Below are 23,622 nucleotides of genomic sequence, written 5' to 3' on the forward strand. Positions count from 1 at the left end.
AAAAAAAAAAAAAATATAATTTGATTTCATGACCTATGAAATGGTTGCACGACCTATGTCCTTTTGAGTTGCTGTTACACTCACTTCTTTTGTTATCTGTCACTATACTTTTATGGATACCTTATGATTCTCCTGAGAATTTATATTCTGAGAGTTTGTATAACCTTACTTCGGGAAATGTACGATGATCATGTTTCACTAGAGCCCTTATCTGCACATTCCAAATGATGCAGGTTTTATGGGTATTGAATTTAGTTGAGATTGGAAAGATGACCTACTAGTTCTTCTCTTGAGAGATTCTATGTTCATATTTAGAATCATAGAATTTTTAAAGTTGGAAAATATGTTTAAGGTCATCAGATCCAACTGTCAACCCAGCACCACCATGTTCACCAGTAAACTATGTTGCCAAGTGCCACATCCACACGTTTTTTGAACACTTCCAGGGATGGTGATTCCACCACTTCTGTGGGCAGTCTGTTCCAATGCTTTACAACCCCTTCTGTGAAAAAAATTTTCCTGTTATCCAGTCTAAACCTCCCCTGGTGCAACTTAAGGCCATTTGCTCTTGTCCTTTCATGGCAGAAGAAACTGACTCCCAGTTTGCTACAAACTTCTTTCAGGTAGTTGCAGAGAGCGATAAGGTCTCCTCCGAGTCTTTTCTCCAGGCTAAAGATGACCTAATACTTCTCATCTTAAGAGTCTTATCTGTCCTTTTGGTAATAAAGTTTTGTTGTATACAAAGTTCTGTTCCTCTGATTAAACCTTTTTTTGGAAACGGATACTCTGATGTGTTCGCTACTGGATACTAAATCTCATTTTATTTTATCTTTTCTTCTTCCAATATTTCCAGGATGTACTTCCACAGGAAATTTCTCCCTGGGAAAGTTTTTATTTTTAATCTAAGATGAATGAACCCTTTTAGAGAGTGATTAATCTGATTGGTTTTGTGTTATTTGTGGCATTTTTTGTTATTTTGTGGTGGTGGTGTTAAAATACCCCCTGGAAATACCTGCCACCTGTATTTGGTCAAATGGCTTTCACCCTCTTTGCGTACAAGCTTATAAAACACGTATTTCTGCTTAAGTGTTGTTTAAGTATTTAAATTATTATTTTAATAATTTTACTCATGTTTACTTCAATGTTTTAATGTTTAACAATTTTCAAATACTCGGAATAGTAAGCGCTACATTAAAAAGTCAGGAACACTTTAGGTATACTGGAACTGTCAACTACATTATCATGCTGATAAGGTTTACAACTGTGGTTTTTTGAAAAAACTGCCCAGAGTATGTTACTTTATATTACCAAATGTTTGAAAACTAAAGTGGTTCAACTCTGTTCCCTAGTGACATCTTCTGGTAGGTCTAAACGTACTCTTCCAGAATTATTTCTTTCAGTTTCACTAGTCCTAAAATAGGAGTAAAACTAAGATTTCTGACTGCTAGTAATAAATGTGCGGAGACACAATGTGTATTCCACAGCAGTTTTTATATAAAAGTCTTCTGTTTACATTGGGAGGACCTTAAAAATCATACTTTAGCAAGTCTGTAGGGATTAGGAGTAGCAGATACAATTCCCTCCTGCAAAGTCATTGTGGAGTCAGCAAAAGCCGGTAGCACCTGTGTCAGTGGCACCAGCTGGGAGTCATTCTGGTTCTGCAGAGCCCATTTAACAGCATCGTAGCAAATGCCTCAGTCCTTCAATAAGTTAAGCACTGATCAAACATAATAAACTGCTGTTGATTGAGGTTTCTTTCTTTCTTTAATATAGACTTATGTGGACTTTTTGAGCCTGCTTTCAACTAGTTTTATACTGGTGCTATTCTTCTCAAAGCTGTCTGGAGCTGGCAATCAGATTTTCTTCAAAAGCACTGGAATTACTGGCATTTATTGAAAACAGAAAAAAAGCCTTACTACTCTGTTTGAAAGAGTGGCAGAATTCTAAAAATTTGGTCTCCATATAACTCCGGTTACTTTATGTGGTAAAGTGCTCACATCTAAACTCAAAATTACCTTGCTTACTTCCTGGGAAACAGGTGTGTGCTCTTTTCATGACATATACCACAGAAATCTACTAATTTGGCAACGTTCCTGTAAATATTACCTGACTGATTAGGATCTTAAATTCATTTTTAAATTGCTTAGTTTAAAATAATAACATCCACCCTTCATGATCAATTATTCTAAAATTTAGGATTTATGCTGTAAAATTATCTATTAAGTCTATTGTATAAGTCTTCTCCCTTTCTGGGGGAAGGATTGAGGATTAGCTCTGACAAAAGCATGTGTTTGCAATGTAAATGTCTATTTAGAAAAGCCAGCTGGGAAAACACAGTAGAATACTTAGGAACACCAGTTCTAATCCCACATGTGTACGCATAAACTCCTAACAACAAATTCTGAAGAAAAGCAGATTGAGTTCCTTGTCACTGCTGAGAGTGGAAGTTGCATTTACCAGGAAGTATCGAATTTAGTGTTTTCTTTTTACTTCAAAACATTTTCCATGACTATTTAGAGGTGATATTATGACTGAGTTTAATTTCATGTAATACAGCTAAATAAATTCTGGGAGGTTGGGAGAGGACTTTTCAGCTTCTAGAGCAGGTTGGAGATTGGGGGTTTAATGTTTGTGGTTTGGGGTTGGGTTTTTTCTTAAGGACCTTGGAACAATTTTTTTCCTCAGATTTTCTTGTGTTAAGAAAACAAAAAAAGGAAGGTGTAGAAGCTGCAGAATATAAACTTCATGCAAACAGTACTGTCTGAAAGTATGCTGGACGGTGTATCAGGAGGGAAAATGAACTCCCCTGCAAGTGCTTGTCTCTGACCAAAGTTGATGTGGTCCTGAATGCCTGATGTTTGTCAGTTAATGCACAAGGTTTTCCCAGTGCCATGTTTGTGCTCAGGGTGGATGCAGATGCTGGCCACAGCTCTGAGTGAAAGTGCTGAGAGAATTGAACTAGGTCTGATGCTTCACCATATACACTGAAAACTCCCACAGTCTGGGAAATTCCGTAACTTAAAGAGGAAACCACAGAGTATATTGAAGATATAAAGGGGTAGGAAGCCAGGAAGTGGTTGGTAAATAAATTATTTTTTCAGTAGAGTAACATGTGATTCTCTAAGTGGGCTAGAAATTTTTTTTTAATTGATGCAAACAAATTGGTGTTAATGCACAAGCAGTTGCCAACAATCACTGCATAGTGCATTCTCTTTGATTTGCTTTTTTTTGATGCAGGTGATTGAGTAGTTGCAAAAATAAAATGCATATAGAATGAATTAGTATTTATATAAAATACTGGAAATGTGAGAAGTCTCATTTTGCAAAACCTTAACTTTGAGATTTCTAGATACTGCATTTTTAGTACACTGATTGTGGTTTTATTTGTAGTAGGTTGCTGTACAATTCACACGCTATTTTAACACTACATATTGGATGGTAAAAAAATATGCTCCCCTATGTTATTAGTAGTACTCTTTAAATATCGTATTGTTTATTGACCTCAGCCAATTAAGTCTTGAATACAGTGCTTATAATTAACATACATTCTGTTACTGTCTTCATCACTTGCAGATGAAATATTTACCAACAAAAGATTTTTTTGCTCAGTAGTTTACTGTGGGCTAGAGACTATTTGTGGAAAGTTTGAAACACTTCTCTGTATTTTGAGACTGCAGAATATCTAACAGGTTTCTACTTCTGAAGGTAATCCTCAGGTTCATTCAGAAGCGTCCATCAAACAGTCATTTCCTTTCTTCTCATTGGAATATCTCACAATATTTTTGTGTGGTTTTGTTTCAGGTGAGCCTGATTTGGATGATTGATTGATTGGCAATCAAGTTTTCAGCAGGCAGTTAAATCTAATGTAATTCCAAGTTATCCAGTGCACAAATTAAAATTCTTGTTTCAGTCTTTAGTCTTGTCTGTGGCATCGTCTTCCCTCCCACACAGATAGAACGCTTCAAAAAAAAAAAGGGAACTTTTTTTGAATAACATTGATGTGCAGGAATGCTGGTGGATTTTTTTAAATTATATGTAATGTAAAATAAGCTCTAACTTCATTTGGATCTTGCAGGTGCGCAGATTTGCAGAAGCATTCTTTTGTTTTGAGCATCCTAGGCAAGCTGCTCTTGCCTATCAAGAACTACAGTGAGTAGCCTTTGGAAGTGCACAGTATGTAGATGTAGAACTGTTATCCTGTAGCTTTTGTTGAGTAGAATGTGTCTTGCAAAAATACATAAATTGAAGAGAAACTTACGTTCTCACTACAGATTTAAAGTAATGAAAGTTATATAAGAAGTTATTAAATATTAACGTTATTAATAGCTAATTAGTAGGAAAGTTTCTATTAAAGTAAATTAAGCTGTTGCTAATTTCTGTCAGTGTAAAAATAAAAGAGTTCTGTTTTTTTCATGGAGGACTGTTTCCTTTTTTTCAGTGCTCAAAGTCATCTACAGATGTGTGCAGCTATCAAAAATACTTCCTTCTGCAGTTCTCTTCCACCTCTCCCTATTGAATGCAGTGAACTAGATGGGGATATGAACTCTTTGCCTATTATCTTTGAAGATCGATATTTAGATTCAATTACTGAAGGTAAACACACCTCACAGTAGTTTCCTTTCTGAAGAAATAAGCAAAAATTATGTAAAACCTGAGTATTTTTCTTTAAATTTCTTGCTGGCTTTAAAGGAGTAATTTATTTGCTTGCTTATGGCTTTTTAGCTTGAGTTTTGAGGATGTGTAACATTCTATAATTGCTAGTGTTTTATAGCATCAGTTATCTGCATAATATTGATAAACAATCCTTTTCTCTCTTTGTTTTCCCTACACACGCACTTTTTTGGTGAAAGATCTGGATGTACCGTGGTTGGTAGTTCAGAGTCTTCCAAGGGCAGAGTCCAATAAACTGGATAAATTTGAAGCTGAAGAAGGTTTTGTTGCTGGTTTTACTAGCCCAGAACTGAAAATAAGACCTGCGGGTGCCTCCATCTTTTGGCATTCAGAAACTGAAAAGATGCTAACAAAAGCTTTGAAAGGGAAAAATGAAGATGCAAATAAATCCAAAGTTAAGGTTACTAAGCTCATGAAAACAATGAAACCTGAGAACACAAAAAAAGTCATAAAACAGAACTCAAAGGACTCTGTGGTCTTAGTAGGCTACAAATGTTTGAAAAGTGCAGCACTGGAAGATGCCTCTAGAAGCTCTGAAGGCAAGCCTTCATACAATGCTAACGAAGGGCTGGACCCTACATTAGGTGGATTTCCTTGTGATACAAAGACCTGCACCAGACAGATAAATCAAAGAGAACTTCCATTTTTACCATCTGGAACTGAGGAAAAGGCTGCCAAGATTGAAGGTGACCAACCGGGTCCAAGTAGTCCTGTGCACTGTGAAAATGAGGCTATTTTTGATAGACTGACTATCTCCCAGACAGGTTCTGGAACTACTCAAGCAGATAGTGCTTTACAGCAGAGAGGTACACTTGAAGGTTGTCATGGAGGTCAACCAGCTTCCTCAGGAGTCAGGACAATCGAGGTCAAACCAAGTAATAAGAATCCTTATGAAGGGGGGAAAGTAGTGGTTCACATTGGATCATGGGCTGAGTTTCCACAAAGTGGAGTGCACGGAGAGAATTTGCAGACACTCAGTTTTCACCCTTCAGAATCTGGAAATAAATTTAATTCGGGAGAACAGGAGCCAGTCCTTGAAAAGGAAGATGCTCATGAGAGAAACTGTCATCATACCAGTGACATCTTAACAAAAATGAAAAATAATCCGCCTACTCTTTCTACGAAAGAAAGTCAACTTTCTGCAAGTGGAGACATGACTAAATTACCAGATGTTAGTGTGACATGTGCCTCTTCTAGGTTTTCAGATTCAGGTGTAGAAAGTGAACCAAGTTCTTTTGCAACTCACCCCAACCCTGATCATGTTTTTGAAAATATTCAAGGGCAAAGCACATACAATGGTGAGAGAGTATTTCCTCAGCCTTTACTAAAAGCGGACTGCGCTGTAAAATACGCAGTAGAAAGCCATTGCACTGAGAGTACGAGTGCTGTAAGTGAAATACAGTCATCCCTGACGTCCATAAATTCACTGCCTTCAGATGATGATGAGCTGTCACCTGATGAGAATTCAAAGATATCTGTTGTACCTGAATGCCAGCTAAGTGACAGCAGAACAGTATTGGATCTAGGAGCAATTGACTTGACAAAATGTGATGACAGTAAAACATCAAATCAACAGTGTGTTGTATTTTCAGGGCACTTGGATAACAAAACTCTGTCTATACATTCCTCGCTCTCAGGAACAAAAGATCGATTACAGTTAGACGTGTCCTCATCTGAAACAACTACTGATGTGAAAAATTATAGCCCACCTGCAGACCCTGGCACAACCTGCAAGGATTCTCAGGACCTTGAAAGGCATCCTAATGCTGCAGAAGAAGCAGTTAAATTGCATTTGGAAATTACTTGTATGGGTGAGCCATCTATTGTTTCACGTTCTTCATCTGTAAATGCAGTGTATGAGGTTGAAAAAACAAATGAAGGAAAACAGAACAAGCCTTTAGAACTAAAGGAGACAACTGAAGAACTGTCAATAGCTAAAAGTGAAACTGGTGCAGATAATCCTTCTCCAACTGGTAGTGCTGACATGGTAAAACAAGGGCTTGTCGAAAACTATTTTGGCTCTCGAAGCAGCACAGATATTTCAGATATTTGGCCTGTGGACAACAGCAATCCTGTTAGCCCTCAAAAGGAGGCATATGAAAAACAAATTATTTGTTCTTCCCAACAAGATGAGGAAGAAGAGGAGGATCAAGAAATGATTGAAAATGGGTATTATGAAGAAACAGACTATAGTATATTAGATGGAGCTTCCAGTGCTGACCAGGATCATGGCTTAGCAGAAGAGAGAGCTCTGAGATCTGAAAGGATTGATAGTGGACACCTGCAAGATGTAATGACTGTGCCTCCTGTCTGTACTCCTGGTTGTCTGTCTTTTCCATCTTCTCTGAGAGACTCTCCTTGCAATGTTGTCTGTTCTTCAAAGAATAAATCTGATGCAATTACACAACAGCCAGGCAGCACATCCTACAGCTCAGCATCAGCTGTTTCCTGGTATGAAAGCTCCCCAAAACCTCAAGTCTTAGCGTAAGTGATTGCTTTAAAACAAAGTTTTTTACTTTTAGAAATTAAGTTAGTATAGTATAGAAGGGGGAAAAAAGCATGGTTGGGCTGTAGGGTGTCCCTAGGACTGTGCCTTGGGTTCTGCATGCTCAGGTAACAGCGTGTTTTAGATGTTCACTTAACAGTGTGCTAGCACTGAATTCCTTCCGTCAGTTATCTTGTAATTTCATGTGCTTTGGCAAACTTCAAGCAGAATACAATTTTTTTTGTTTCTCTAATATGTTACTTTAAAAAAAAATAATTCGGCTGAAAAGTCATGTTGTAATGGATACTGAGCATAAAAATAGTGTTTAATGAAACGGAAACTGTTAAAATAGCAAGCTTGGGAAAATATGCTTTTTATTTAAAAACAAACCCAAAACTGTAACTGGTTGTCCATCTGATTAGTTAAGTGAAGCATGTGCAGTGCAAACCATGATGATGGCTGTATTTTTAAATCTTAACTTCAAATATCAAAAATGTAACACCTTGGAGATCACAGTTACACTGCAGTTCAGATACCAGGAAAGCCAAATTTAGAGGAACATCAGAGATCCCAGGGATCCTCTTGCTGTAAACATAGGAGTTTCCCTGATAACCCTCACCTGCTAACTGAATGTGGGAAGCAGCAGCTAGTGTGTTGTAATGGAAATAAAATGTTGCTATCAGAGAAAAGAAAATTTAGAAGACAGGTAGAAACAAGGAGAATGCTTTGGAGGCAGAAAAGACCAGATAGTTTGTGAAAAGCAGCTGAGAACAGGAGGAAGGGTTGTGCAGTAATCAAGGAAAACAGGTTCAAAGTGGAAAAGTAGCTTCTGAAATAGTGGAGAGTGTGTACTGGTGTGGACTGGGAGAGATGAAAAGCAGAGACTACTCAGGTTGTTTCGTAACAATAAAAGAGTGAATTCAGAATAAAATCAAGGACTTGGCCTTGGGAAAAAGCACTGTCTTCTGGAGCATGAGATAACTGTGAATCCAGAAGGCATGATCTGCTCTATAGAGAATCAGCCTTGCTTTGTTCAGTTCAGAAAATGTGCCTTATGAACTCGGGCAACTTCTGCTGCAGTGTTAAGTCCAGCTGCCAGCAGTGGTTTCTGTTTAGGCTGACTTCATTAAGGCCTGTGCCTGCCAATTAGTGAGGAATGAGCTAAAGATAAAGCTGGGAAAACAGAGGACAGAAAGTAGAATGAGAGGGAAACAGCAGGCAAAACAGGATAGGATACAGCATGACACTGTGAGGGATTGTGCAGAACAGAAGGATTAAGGAGGGAAAGAAGCATAGGAAAGCATAAAGCTTGAAGGGCTGCAGGAAACCAATACACAATTAATTAGGTAGGAAGGTCATACACAAAATACAAAAAGAAAGGGAAGAAAGGGAGGAAAACAAGGAGCTCCCAGGACATGGGGAGCTCGGCTGTTAAAAACCTTCTAGTTTTTGCCTTCATATAATATGTAAAAGATCAGAAATCTGGATCTGGCTGCTTCTGAAGCAAGTATCAGCTATTCAGCCTACCAGAGGGACCTTATGGTCAGTGATTACAGAACTGACTCCAGATCTCTGTTTACCTAGGAAATAAGTTTGGCAAGAATTATCAAAAGTCAGTGGAAATCTTTACCTTGACTTCTGATTGGTTATAATTCCTGTAATTTTGTTACTGCATGTAAACAAAACTGTTGCTTGGTCAAGACCAGAACTAACCCAGAGTCTTCAGTGGTTTCAGAAATACTTCGGAGTTTGCAGAGATGTTCAAAGGAGAGAAGAGAGTAGAGCTTGAGATACAATTTCTGTTGCAGAGGAAAAGGGGCTGTAGGAATCTGCAATAAAAAATGTTTTGAGGAAATAGCTTGTTTTCTGAAGGTAGTAATTTGATAAATATATTTTCCTTTGTATCAATTACATAGAATACATAGCAAAAAGGCAGTAGAAGACAGTTTCATAGAAGACCCCACGTTTGTCTAGCAATAGTAAAAGTTATTTTATCATAAATATGGTTTTGTTCCAGTTTCCTACAGGCCAAAGAAGAATTGAGGCAACTTAAACTTCCTGGATTTATGTATAGTGATGTTTTCAAACTGGCTTCTTCGGTACCATATTTCAGCATGGAAGAGGATGATTGTTCAGAAGAAGGAATACATCTTATAGTCTGTGTCCATGGCCTAGATGGTATGCTGGGAAATGTGATACTGAATGAGATAGTAGTTCATATTACCAGTGAGGTTTAGCTTGTGTCATTCAAACTCTGAACTGAACCCTTCTGAAATAGGTTCACTGGAGGGAAATGGGAATCTGACATTGAACTGCTATATTTGACAGTGTGTTCCATAAAATCTTTTAAATTAAGAATTCTCTGCAATATTTGTCTTTAGTAAAACTTCCATGCATATAAAACTATTTTATGCCATAGTTCACATTAAGTGCATCTTTTATGTCATAAAAGCATTTATCCATGTTGTGGTAATAGAATGGAGTTACTGACAGAACTGTTTTGTTTAGAATTGTCAGTTGTCAAGGAAAACGAAATAAGTGTATCTTGTTAGGAAAGAGAATAGTACAATAGTAAAATGCAGGCAAGTGTCTGTAAGGTTTCGAAAGATTAGGTCACTGAATCACAGAGTGGTTGATGCTGAAAGGGATCTCTGTAGGTTGTCTAGTCCAACTCCCTGCTCAAAGCAGGGTCACCTACAACAGGTTGCCCAGGACCCAGCCCAGTTGGGCTTTTGAATATTTCCAAGGACAGAGACTCTATTGTGGTAGAAATGAGAAAATCTCTTGCTAATTGAAAGGGTTGGAAACTTCAAATAGCTTGAATATATTCACCTGCTTTTAGTTCAAAGTGTACATGCATGTTAAGAAATAATATCCCCTCTAGTTAAGGTATTTCTGCCATCAGTGTTTTTATGGGTTTTTGAGATGATGCTTAAATTAACAATGTAACAAAACACAAGAGGGCAGTAGAATAGAGTATTGGACTGGACTGACACTGCAGAGGCACCTTTTTCATTTTTCAAATTCCTAAGTTTAAAAAAGTAAAACAGCAGTGTAATTTTTCTCCTTTGGGCAGAAAGCAGCCTTTGCTAAGCACTTTTAAAAAAGGACTCAGAAGTATTCCTTCTTACTAGCATAGATATTCAAGTGCTGTTGTGAGCCTAGAATTGGCACAAAAGTTAATTTGACCAAAAAGCCCGTTGTTGAAAAAAAAATATGTTTGAAGCCTTAAAAAAAGTCCGTATAGTTGGAATTTTCTTATGAAATGGTGAGTTCATAGAATTTCCTGTAAGTGTAGGGTTTGTAACCCTCCCTGGGAGGGAAACAGAACTAGGATAGGTCACCTAATGTATATTTCACCAATAAGGTATTCCATACCATGTTACATCAGCCCAGATATAAAGAGACGAGAAGGAAACAACTCCTTCCTTCTCTTCCGGGACAGTTGCACGGGATAGACAGCTGTTTTTCGGAGGAGAAAAACACCTTTTGTGGGGAAGTAGTCTTTATTGTCAGTCTTCCCTGTGTGCACAGTGCTTATAGTTCTCTTTCTCTTCTCTGTGTAAATATAAAACTGCCTTCTCAGCAGTCTCGGTTTTGCAAGTTTTTTTCTTTCCCGCTCTTCCTTCCTCCCTTTTCCCTCTGGAGGGGGGGAGTTGGGCAGAGTCTTGGTGGACACTGGGCATTCAGCCGAGGTAAACGATAACAATAAGTGACATATTTAAATAAAAAACTTGTTTTCTATTTAAGGCAGAAAAAATATTCTTTCTTCAAAAGCATCCATGATTATTGACATAGAAAAGTCTTCAGGATGCTAGTTAAACTAGCATTTGTTGTCTTGGGTACTAGTCTAAAAGTATCTTTATCTGCTGACAGTCCAATCTGCCTTTTTATTCTATGAAAATGCTCCTTCACTGAATTCTTTAGGCTAGCTTTGGGTCCTTTAATTGACTTTTATCAAAATTAATTGGATTTCCAAGAATGTAATGTTCACAGTGCTACATATCTGTTGGATGCTAAGACAAAATCAAACATGACTTCCTACATCCTTGCTTTTTTAAGAGTGTTTGCTTTGAATGGCATTTTTATAGACTGTTCTGTCACTTAATTTGACATTGCAGTTTATCCTGTGAAGTCTTAATGAATTTTAATTAGGGCTGAGAATATAATCAGCTGTGTTTAAATATAAATTTGTACCATAGATTCATTTCAGTATTCTGGGTGCTTTTATTGCAAGTTAACTTCGGAGAATCTGACTTTTGATTGTTTTTTCTTTTAAGGTAACAGTGCAGATCTAAGATTAGTGAAGACTTACATTGAGCTAGGCCTGCCTGGAGGAAGAATCGATTTTCTTATGTCTGAAAGGAATCAGGTATTTGCCAACTAAAAAAGAATTTTTGTAAAGTGATAAACAGCATGCACCTTCAGACATGGCACTATAGTGTTACAGTGTACCACATTTTATGTATTTTGATTGTATTCATGGAATCCATGATTTGATCTGTGGCTTACCTCAAAGTAATTACAAACCCTTGTATGTTATTGAATGTAAATATTTAAGGGTTGCTGCCATTTTGTTGTGTGTACTGTGTTTCTTGAGTTCTCAGTGTAAACTATTTGGATTGTGGGTAAAATGTGCTCAGTATTAATGGTAAAGATAGTGATAGTGAAAACTGGTGTAGTAAGAAGGGAGATGGGTTATTTCAGAGGATGCGATAAATAAAAAAGTAGCTCTCTCTTGTTCTTTCGTCAGTGAACTGCGAGATCCACATCATAACACTGAACCAATATCAAACTGTCTCTTGTGTTAACTTTTTGGGAATTTTATTATTTTCAGGTGAAGTAAACTTGACAAGGCACAGAAGACTAATTTTTACTTTTTGTTTGTGTGTGTGTGTTATATTGTATGAGATGTACTTCAGGAATGAATTAGAACAAAGTCTCTTCAATGGCTCAAACAAAAGGTTCAATCAGTGCAGTAACATTTTTCTGGCGGCAGCTCCTGGGATGCTTTGTGACATGTGCCAAGCCATGCTTTCTCTTCTCTAGCCCTATAGGTTTTGTCAGTCAGCAGTTGTGAGACTTTCTGATTTTTGAGCTCCACTGAGACCATTGAGCCTAGTAACTACTGACAGACTTCTCTTCTTAATGTTAGCTGACTCTTTTTGAATGTTTTTACTTCCAGTTTCCACAGCATACAGCTGAGATTAATTCTGTGGTTCATATACATTAGTAATTCAGTTGCAAAAAAGGAAATTGAAATAATTTCCCCTACAGCTTGTTTTGGAAAAAATACTCAATTATCATTCCTCATTCTCTGCTTCAGTTAATCAAGTATTTTATAAACAAGTATAATTTCTCACTCAGGAGGCAACTGAAGGGACTTAGCCCATTCAGTGTTTCTTAGAATCAGATGTGAAACGGTTTCTGTTCAACCATGATATCCTTCCCTGCCTGCTTGAAAGGTCTTGTCATTTAAAATTGGATGATCAGAACTAGAAAGGGCATTTACGATGGTTGTGCACTATGGACTGACAAAATGCTATACTGATATTTTCTTTCCTTGCTTTCCTAATGTAGCTGATTATATGCAACACAGATTATTGTTTGCATATACATTTAGGGCTGGTTTTCCCTGTGTAACACTGGTTTGTATTCCTCACCATTTTATCATCCAGGTATCCAGTACAATAAGATTCTTCTGAAATTCTGGTTGGTTCTGGATTTGATTATTCTGAATATTTGGTTTTGTTTACAAACTGACATCTCATCTCCTTCTTCCCTTTCCCAGATCATTTACCAATATGTTGAACACAAATGATTTTAGCACAGATCCTTTGGAACTTCTGTTGAAAAGTTTTAGGCAGCCTTTGCCTATATCTTTTAATTCCTTACTGCTAATCATTGTGGAGAATCAGCTATGAATGGGGGATAAGGCTATAAGGACTTTGTTTATTTTTTCATTTTGAATAAACAGTGCTAATGTAGACTCTTTCTGCTGTTGCCATAATTGTCTCACTTCTATTTCATGGGCAGTGTGATTTAGTTCTGAATACGCAGCTTGGTCTTCTGTCTCACTACAGATAATCTTGCGTGTAGAGGAAGGCTTAGAAGTCAGGCTGGCTGTGAGTTAATGTTAAGATTTGTTTGGATAGTCTTACAGTAAAATGTGTATCACTATCATGTTAAAAGAAGACAACTTGAAAAAGTTATAACTAGCTGTAGAGTTTGTATGCAGAGTTAATATGGATGTTTTTATTTGTGTGCTGTTGATTAAAACACTGGGGTATAAGAATTCAGACTGAATGCAGAATGTATCTTGCAGCATTAGAAAATACAGTTATTATTTTTTATTTCTTTTATTTTACAGAATGATACCTTTGCTGATTTTGATTCCATGACAGATCGTCTTTTAGATGAAATTATACAGTATATACAAATTTATAATCTAACTCTTTCAAAAATCAGGTAATATCTGTTCTATACTATTTATAGAAATAAACTTAAAACTAGAGCCCTGGGTTGTTCTGAACTGGGATGCTCAGGAGCAGGCCATAAGAGAGTTGGGAAAAAAAAAAATTGGGATGGGGGAGGAGTAGGGGAAAAGGAGGACAGTGGAGAGAGAGGGAATTCTGAGCTGAAAGAAGACTGAACAATGTTGTAAGCTCACCTAGTCCTGTTGGTAGTTTTAGGTCAGAGTTAAGCATTACATTTAAGGAATTGCTGTCCTGTGTTTCTACAGATCCTGCATGATAGGGTTCTGCAGAGAAACAGATAATATTTTGAGAAAGTTGAAGGAAACTGTAATAGCATTATGCCAGCTTCCTTCTGATTTTATAATCTCTTCACCAAGTATGACATAGCAGACTGTTTGTCTTGTCATTCTTACAGGGTAATTTCATCTTGTGACATTTAAGGGCAGCTGCATGAAAATATATTTCATCATTTTTTATGTTTTCTGATTATTTCATCTGCTAAAGAGCATGTTTTACATCTTATTAGAAGACTCACCACAGTCTATGCACTCCTATTTTGTTTTTCATTTACTTCCAGGGAATGTCCATTTATTTACTCAAAATAGGGTGCACATTTGGGCAGACTACCTTTTTAACTCAGCTGTGTTGCTGGAATTAGTTCATCGATAGATGAAAGGAGCTAATTCAAGCCTGACTTCATCCATTTGTTTAGACACCCTCAAATTACGCATCTGGAAGGTATTTTGGCTTGCTAGTAACATACATTTGCTACGAGACGTGTTTGGTAGGCCTTACTCAGCTGGAGAAAACATCTGACATACTTGAACATAATCTCACTGTTTAAACAAATTTTTCTGCCTTAAAATAGGCAAGATTTGACATGGTTAACTTTGTCTAAACTCTTGATCTAAAACTTAACAAAGCACTCTGAGCATACTTGTGTTACACAGACTACACATTAGCACCCTTGGTACAGGATAGTTCCGTAAGCCACCAGCACACACCAGTGCCTTCTCTCCCGTGGCGTGGTCTGAAGGCTGTAGTGAGCAAACCCACCCAGTTACCTTCTCCTTGTTCATACCTGAGAACTGAACCCTTGTTTGCTTTTGGTTTGCTTCTCTCCTAAGACTTTCAGTTTGTAAATATTTTTTTCACTTTTATTTGTCACTTGAAAGAAAATGAAATTATGAATTTTTATTTTAGTTTCCTTTTCAAGGTATATACTTGTCTTGGGCCCAGCTAAAGCAGAAGTTTTCATTTCTCAAGTTTAGCTTTTCTTATGAGAAAGTTTAATCTGTCAGGAAATCCTGCAGCTGTTCCCTGGTAGCTACATGAGAGTGTTGACAGAAAGACATGTGCTTCTATGCAGTTCCTTGAAGGGATGACCTAGAAAGCCCAGAAAAGTACCATTAAGAAATCCTCTGTTCAAGTAGCTGATGCTTTCCTCTCTCATTCTGGTTATGCCACTGCAGAAAGCAGACTTTGTGGTAGTTATGCATGTTCTCCTGAATGATGCTGGTTTCTCCTCATAAAATCTCGGTCTCCTAAAGGAAGTGTTCTCCCTACGAGTGCTGCTCAGTAGCTCAGTCAAATCAGACATCAGTTTCCAGATCTATGATGATTTTGTATGGCAAAAAAAGCTGACATCCTAAGATTGGTGGATTCTGTCTTGCTTAAATAGTGGGATGTCAGCATCCTGGAGCTTCAGTGTAAGGAGAATGATGTTCACAGTGGGAGTTTTGGCTTCCTTGGCCTTGGGTCTGGATGGATTTATTTTCATACTTCTGTATTTCCAGTTTGCCCATATGCTTTTTGTTTTGTTTCTCATTTACTCTTTTTTTCTTCCCATTCTCTGTTACTCCTAACACTGGCTTTCTCTCCTGAGTTATAAAGATTGTGCTTCTGCAGTGACCATTAATAGACCATTGGGGGCCTCTGCCGTATGGTACCTGTGTCTGCACTCTGCCACACTACACTTTATTCTGGTGATACAGTTCAAGCTGCACAGAATAACTACTTGTAATTAATAGAAACTGTAGTGAAACTAAAGCAGCTGTAGACCTGACTTGTTACTTCACTGCCAGATGATTGTTGTCAGATAAAATGAAATCAGCTCAAGTCAAGACAAGTCTAGGGACATTCTGAGATTCTGCACTGTCAGGTAGATGCAAAGTCTTGTGCCTTCAAGTAATAGCAAAATCCCATTTCTTGTGCTGCATTGTTGTACTGGGAAAAGAGAACGCACTCCCTGTATCATTATAACACAGAGACATTATAGTGTCAGCTTCAGTAAACACTTTTGGTACGGCCAGAACTATTACCAGTTATTGTAGCACTTCACTATCTAACACATGTGTTCCTCTCTGAATAAAATCTTTGTGCTCACTACAATCATGTAGCAAGCATGAGCTGGAAGCTTGATTCAAGCCAACTGCAATTTGTCTTATAAAAGAACTGTTTGGTAAAGAATCACAGGAATCTTTAGGTTGAGGGGATGTCTGGAGGTCACTGGGACCAGTTACCCCCTCATACCAATGCCACCTTCAAAGTTAATGCAACTTCAAAGCATGTCAAATTGCTCAGTTAGACTCATTCAAGTTTTGAGTGTCTGCGAGGACGGAAGCCCTCCCAGGTAATCACATAGCTAGAAAATAAACCACATGGTCTTACAATGCAGTTTCAGAAACCATTTTGCTCATATCAGGTCTTACATGAATTTCTGATGACCTGTATTGGACTTTGACCTCGGGTGGATTATTCAGCTTGCTATCCTCTTCCCTAAGTAACATTGGCTCACAAAAAAAGAAGGCAATTTTTTAATGCTAGGTATATATTAAAATATCTGTTCATTATTTCAGCACATTGGTTATGGGTTTTGATTGATTTTTTTCTTTCTTCCATGAATTTTTATAGTTGGACAGGATTTTTGTGTGTTAGCACAGAATAATGAGGGTTTGCTGTGTCTAATTTTCTAGAATGATCTGAATTGGTAGACTTGTGTCTACCATATAAAACCTGTAATTCTGTAAACTTCAGGGTGTTAATGGTATCATATATTCAGAAGATGGTAATATTGCCACCTGGTGTTCAGAAATGCATTGCTTTTGCAGAGCATCCCATGAGTAGGATGGATTACATTTTTGTCCTACACTTTCAAGATGCTTTTTGAAGGGTTTTCCTTTTCCTTTCCTTTTTGATTTGAGCAAATTCTTAAACCTTTCTTTATTAGAAAACAATATCCATGTATTACATGTTACCTGAACATCTGAATTTGACCACAACATATTACTGTAACCTTTTTTATTTAAAGTCTTTTCAAATTAAGTACAGATGTTTAATCTTTGAGGTACATTCACGTTAGCTAATTGTGAGCACCCTTTTTTCCACAAGTGGATCTTTCATGTTTCTGAAGTTTGGTTTAGGGATGCCCATATTCTTGAGGGTGATAGGATTGATTGATGGATTGCTGCTTTTTTTCCCAGAAATTGCCATTTGTTATGATACAATATAAGAGTTTCTTATTCCTTTATGACCTTCAGTAAATACTGTCTGAACTGTTACAGAACTGTCAAGAGAACATCTCTGCTAATGTTCAGATCTTCTTTAGAAAACAATCTCTTTTATTCAGGAGCAGTTACGTCATGCAGATCATCTTCAGGATAAACTCAGTTTCTGTGGCATTTGTTTTTAAATCTGTGGGTTTGTTGCTCTTGTGTGGACTTTATGATGTACTGTGAGAAAAGTTTTAAATTTTAGCATTCGAGAAAACAGCTCAGTGTTTTGTTTTGCAAATGCACTGCTGTTGTGCTGACACCACAGAGAATACATAATCTTTCATTTCAGAATTAGGCAAACATAGCAAGCTGAGGCTAAGAATTTCTCATATTGAAGCAATTTTGAAAATCTAGTAGTAAAAGCAAATGGGAAGAATATACTCGTATGCTTTAACTGTGTATTGGTGATGAACAAAAAGTCTGTTCTGTCATTGAAATGCGTAATTATTTCAGAGTTTAGGAGTTCAGGGGTGGTTCTGCCATTCTGTAACCAAATGTTTGAAATTTTTCATTTACCTTTAAATTGGAATTTTCCAAGTCAGTGATTCTTGCTTGGGAAGCATTCAAACAGTCAAGTAATCTTTTAGCACTGTATTTTTTTTGATTAATGCAATGATACAGAGCAAACAGGAAGGATGATCTTACAAGTATAATGTTGTGGCACATATGTGATCCAGCCATGATAGTTCTACTATNTGCCATTCTGTAACCAAATGTTTGAAATTTTTCATTTACCTTTAAATTGGAATTTTCCAAGTCAGTGATTCTTGCTTGGGAAGCATTCAAACAGTACAGGAAGCTTTGTTTTAGCTATTTTTGTTGATTAATGCAATGATACAGAGCAAACAGGAAGGATGATCTTACAAGTATAATGTTGTGGCACATATGTGATCCAGCCATGATAGTTCTACTATATGGATGGTTTCCTGTTTTCTACATGTCCTGAGATTACATCTGTGACACAGGAAGGCACATTTTCCTTCTGATTTTGTGAGTCTAGTCTCTAGCATATAGTCTTTAAGTCACTGCCTAGTGTGGTGTGGTCCTTATCTCAGCAGAGATCTGTAAGCACGATAACTAGAATTGCTTTATTTGTAGTGTCCGTTTTAAAAAAATGCTTTATATAGACTTGTGGATATGACAGTAGGCACTTCAGATTAAGTAATATTTATTCCTAGATACATGAAGCTAAAGAGTCCCATCTATCTTTCCCTTACATTGCTTAACTAGGGAAACAACCAAAAGTAATGTTCTCCTGGCAAAATATTCATATTCTTCAATTGCTCGCTCAAGCTGATAATCACTTCCTTTGGTCCAGCTGCTGAGAAGATCTAAGATGTTGCTTCTACTTTTAAATAACAAGGTTCAATTAAGTAATGGGGTTCTCCCTTATAGGAGTACTTTTGGAATCTGTCTCCACTAGATTGTTTTAGTAATGCTCCTACATTTATCATACTGAATGCCATCACATGCCAAAGCAGTGGTTTGTTCAGTCATGCACAGCTCATAAAATATTTTCTGAATACTTGGTGCTAAGAGAAATGAACCCAGAAATAATCTTGGGTTTGGGTGGGAGATGCTGGTGGAAGGATAGTTTGCTTCTGCTAGGTTTTCAAAAATGCTGTATAAAGTAATTCTGGAGGAGCTCAGAACATGTTTGTAATGAGTTTGTGCAGCTTGAGCGATATGGACAAGCTGTGCTTTCTTGTGACCTAAAATACAGGTTCCGAATGGCAGATTTTCATTATTTTTTTCCTATGCTCTTTCAGCATTTCATGACACCAGTTTTCTTTTTCTCGGTCTAAAAGAAAAAAAAAAGATTGCCATAAGTATCTGTGTTATACTGTTTTTTATTTTTAAACAGCTTTATTGGACACTCACTGGGTAATTTAATAATCCGTTCAGTGCTTACAAGACCTCGATTTAAGTATTACCTCAACAAACTTCATACCTTCCTGTCTCTGTCCGGACCACATCTTGGTACCCTCTACAACAGCAGTGCTCTTGTTAATACAGGTGAAGTATTATTTTCAGTAGTATAACTTTAGGGGAAAATATGTCTTTGAAAGACATTTAGCAATTTCCTGTGAGGTGCCCATTTCTGCATTACTGTGATAAAGAGAAAGTGCACGTTTCACTGTCATAAGAAGAAAGAAAGTATCAACAGAAGGATGTGTCAACCATGCAAGAGATGGTTGACCTAAGGGTTTTCCAGTATGTTTGGTTGATTTCCAGTATGTTTGGTTGATTCCAACATACTGATGAAGTATGTTGAGCTTGATTTATTATAAACTGAATTTTAATATATTTAATATATTTAATTTGCCAAACAAGTAGGTAAGATGCACTGAAGTGATTTTGAATTACTAGTGTCTTTTCTCTCTGAAAAATGCCTTACAACCTGCAGTGTGTTTCTGCAGGTGTGTTTGTACCTTATGAATGTCTCTTTTTCTAAAGATTAAATATAGTTCTAGAACTTGTAGAAACTGATGACTTTTGAAATAAATGTTATAAAATGCTTTCGGGTAGCATCAAATTTTTATATGAAAACATCTACCTTGGAGAGCCCAGCCCCAAAACAAGTAACACCTTTTTCACTGAATAGAAACATGCTCATTAAACTCTTTAAAAACACTCTAAAAAGCACTACTTGGTTTAGTGCCAGTTTATTTATTGATTATTATTTTGTTACAAGTAAAAATGAGGAGGAAAAAATTAACTTGTATTGAGCTTAAGAGAAGTGGACAGGCATTGGTGGCTACCTGGAGTTACTGTTTGAGTTTACAGAAGGAGGGAGAACGAGAGCTTTTTTAGTTTGGTTGAAATGGTTTCTAGCCCTAACTACACTACCAGAGAGGTTCACTTCAGGATTAAGACATCTACAGTTTAATTCCCTATGGGCAGCTACTGAGCATTGAATCCTAGTGTATCTGTGGACAGTGTCTCTGAAGTACTCTAGTCTGTAACTGAATCTCACCCAAATCACCCAGAAGTATTAGCATTACTTTGCTTTTAGAAATTGTTGTTTTCTAGGATACAAAGGCAGGGCCGTTTGCTTGTTTATATAGTCACTGGCAACTGACTTTCAGTCAGCTCAGGTTAAAGCTATCAAAGTATAATCCAGAATATATTCACTGAAAAAATAAAGATTTCTGGAGAATTTTATCTCTTTTGTAGTTGAGGAACGTCCAAAACATAATGCAATAGTCATATAGTAGTCTTCCTTTACATTTTAGACTCTTTTTAAGGTTGTGGAAAACACCAAGATAATAATAAGTAATGGTTATTGAACTCTAAATAACTATACTGCATTAATAACTACCAATAAATTTACTGGAAAAGGTTGCCCAGAGAAGTCATGGATGTTCAGTGTTCAGGGCCAGGTTGGATGGGGTTCTGAGCAGCCTACCTGGTCTAGTAAGTGGCATCCCTGCCCATGGCTAGATGATCTTTGAAGTCCCTTACAACTTAACAATTCTATGATTCTATTCCATGAAATTTCTATTTAAAAGATAACTACTTCTCTGAGAGTTGAATCAATGCATAAAGACATTCTGAGGCAGTAAGGGCTTGGTTGCCTGCTTTGCTTTTGCATGGAGAGTGAGGTAGATTTTCTGAAAAGCCAGTTAGCCACCTGGGTCATTGACTAATAAAGAGAATACAGCACCGTAGAAAATACTATATTATCATATTCCTCAGAGAAAATTCTGCTTCCTTTTTTCAAGCTATATGTAATGAGTTCAGTTTAGAAATCTGAGAAGTAATGGCTGTTGTTTAGTGCTACGTATTTGAACATCAAAATGTTCTAATATTCTAAGATTATTGAAATAGAATGTGTATATTGTCTTATGGCTAACATTAGTAAGGATTTTCACTTTTTGCAAGTGTAGTTAATCTTTATAGGCAGGCATGTACATTAGTGGAAATAAAGGCCTTCATGTTTCATTATATAAATAAACAGGAAAGAATAATGAAAAAAAATTAAATGGTTTCTGGGCTTGACAATGCTTATGAAAAGTAGAATTTACATCTGAGAGCCTAAATTATGGATTTTACATATTGTACTCATGTTTAATTAGTTTTCATGTTTTATTGTGGATCTGTACTCATGTTGTAACCTAACAATGCAGGACTGTGGTTTATGCAGAAATGGAAGAAGTCTGGTTCTTTGTTGCAATTAACATGTCGAGACCATTCGGATCCACGACAGACATTCTTATATAAACTTAGTAAAAAAGCAGGTAAGCTTTGTTAATACTTCCTGTCTTTTAACGGCCACTTTGTATAAATGTGAATAGGAAACCTAAAAAAAAAAATTGTTTCCAACAAGCTCCTGTTTCAGTTTATTTAAGAGTTACTTTGGCTTTAATCCCATATTCTTCAAGTTAAATAAACAGTAAACCATTTTTGTTGCAGAGGTGTGGACTATTAGTTCGAAAATTTTCTTCCTGACTAATGAGCAAAAGTTCTGAGTGCAGTCACTATACTGAGAGACAGATATGAGGTTTTTTATATCTGTCTATCTGTCTGTGAGTCACTGTGTGAGTCAAGTAAATATACATAATTTAGGATTACCTGTTTCTGTATCTGCCTTTCTTATCTATGTTTTGTTGGGGTTTTTTTGCATGTGTTACATCGCATGTGAGGATGAAGAGAGTATATTTAAACGTTGATAGACATAGACTGATGTTCCTCTAGACATTCCCCAGGATATCTCTTCCTTCTTCAGATTTATTGAAAGATCTAGGCAGTTGACTTAGAATCACAGAATAGTTTGGGTTGGAAGGGACCTTGAAAGGTCATTAAGTCTTCCTTGTACATTTTACATGAATGCTAATGGATATTTCACTAGATAAAGCGCATATAAAAAAAACTCAATACAAGATAAGTAGACTCCCAAGGAATTTGCAAAACTATTGCAGATTAGCCTGCAGAGAATTCCTGTCCTTGGTCTATTTATTCCAAATTCATTCTTTTCAACTCAGTACAAAGTTTTGGAACTGGCAACTGCATCTTTGTATAAGATTTGCTGTAGTTATTTTTCATCGGATGTCAAATAAAAAACTCCAGTGATTTGGCTGATCTTTTGCTGCAGTGTTGGTTTTTTCCTGTTTGAAGAGAACTGGAACCAGGATCTAGTTTGGATACATCTTGTCTATGTTTTTATATATTTACAAATTACTTTTTTTCCCCATTTTCTGTGAAATCTAGGAAGATACATCTACTCTTTGACATACTAAAGTTCTTTAGCATTGTTTCTATAACTCACTTGATTTGGAGATCTAGTCTTCATCACATGGAGTGTTAAAAATATTGAAAACTAGGAAACAACCTTTGTATTTAACTGTAGGTGGCTGTGATATTCAGAAGGGGCTGTTCTAAGGCAAAGGCAACCTATTTTCCTAAAGTGCTCCATTGTATTTGGCCTAAAGCAGATGGGCAGCACCCGAAATCTGCTGAACCTTTTTAGAGAAAACAGAACAATTAAATGTCTTAAGGACTGTAACTGTGTCATTACTGGGGGTTCCTACCTTTGCATCATCTTACTATTAGCATGTTTGTCCAAGAAGTAGGAAGTCTGAGTTTAGTTATAAAGGTTTCATTGTACTGGGGGTTGTGTTGGGTTGACCCTGCACCTGTGCTGGAGCTGGTTAAACCTTACAGTGAGACAGTGCCTAACAGAGGCACCTGCACTATGTGGGCTGTATCGTGTATGTGTAGATGCTAGGCATGAATTCTGATGCAGCCTTTGACTGAAACATCAGTGAAGGCAAGGCACTATCCATCATTAGGTTTCTTTAAGCCATGTGAAGGCTTGACTCCCTTCTATCACCCAGAAACCAACCACTGTATTCCTAAGAAGCAAGATGGGTGTTTGAACCCTACTTGATTTAGATGGAAAACATTACAATTGGGTCATGCCCACGTGTATTAAATATGTACAGAGGAAAGGCTGGTACCCAACATCTTGTTATTTTGTAGTTCTACCTATTGTAATTGATTTTTCTGCCTTTTTTAGCAAGATCTTGTAATGAAATGGTACCAAATTTTGTTGTAAAATGCTTAATTATTCTGTCATAATTGTCAAGGGATTAACTGTAATAGAAACGTTTTTCTCTTTTCTTGTAGGTCTTCATTACTTCAAAAACATTGTGTTAGTAGGATCTCTGCAGGATCGTTATGTTCCTTATCACTCCGCTCGCATTGAGATGTGTAAAACAGCTTTAAAAGATAAACAATCAGGTAATAAATATCCTGCAAAAGAAACAAACCACTCAGGTTAAAACCTCACAGTTATCAGTCTCATCCCATTTGATTTTGGGTGGTTAACTGAGGCGCCTCTGTTATGTGTTTAGACACTCTGGACTTACTTTGTAGTAATGGAGAAAGAAAATCCATGTTGGAGCTGAATTGCTTTCTGGATCTGTCCTGTTCT

The 23,622-nt window shown here is 36.9% G+C and overlaps 1 protein-coding gene across 8 annotated transcripts in view; it reads left to right on the forward strand.

Annotated features, from left to right (window-relative positions):
- FAM135A (family with sequence similarity 135 member A) overlaps positions 1-23,622 on the forward strand; it is an 83,282-nt gene that overhangs the window by 57,055 nt on the left and 2,605 nt on the right. For 7 of the 8 annotated variants that reach the window (XM_017824799.1, XM_017824847.1, XM_017824839.1 and 4 more), the window contains 9 exons: positions 4,076-4,149; positions 4,439-4,593; positions 4,851-7,155; positions 9,174-9,334; positions 11,437-11,528; positions 13,527-13,624; positions 19,051-19,202; positions 21,317-21,427; positions 23,316-23,429. In XM_017824799.1, coding sequence (XP_017680288.1) covers positions 4,076-4,149; positions 4,439-4,593; positions 4,851-7,155; positions 9,174-9,334; positions 11,437-11,528; positions 13,527-13,624; positions 19,051-19,202; positions 21,317-21,427; positions 23,316-23,429 — 3,262 coding nt within the window. The remainder of the gene's footprint in view (positions 1-4,075; positions 4,150-4,438; positions 4,594-4,850; positions 7,156-9,173; positions 9,335-11,436; positions 11,529-13,526; positions 13,625-19,050; positions 19,203-21,316; positions 21,428-23,315; positions 23,430-23,622) is intronic. The other variant, XR_001876364.1, reaches the window with a different exon arrangement.

The sequence above is a fragment of the Lepidothrix coronata genome, unplaced genomic scaffold, assembly GCF_001604755.1.
Source record: "Lepidothrix coronata isolate B3197 unplaced genomic scaffold, Lepidothrix_coronata-1.0 Scaffold4, whole genome shotgun sequence".
NCBI classification, from domain to species: Eukaryota; Metazoa; Chordata; class Aves; order Passeriformes; family Pipridae; genus Lepidothrix; species Lepidothrix coronata.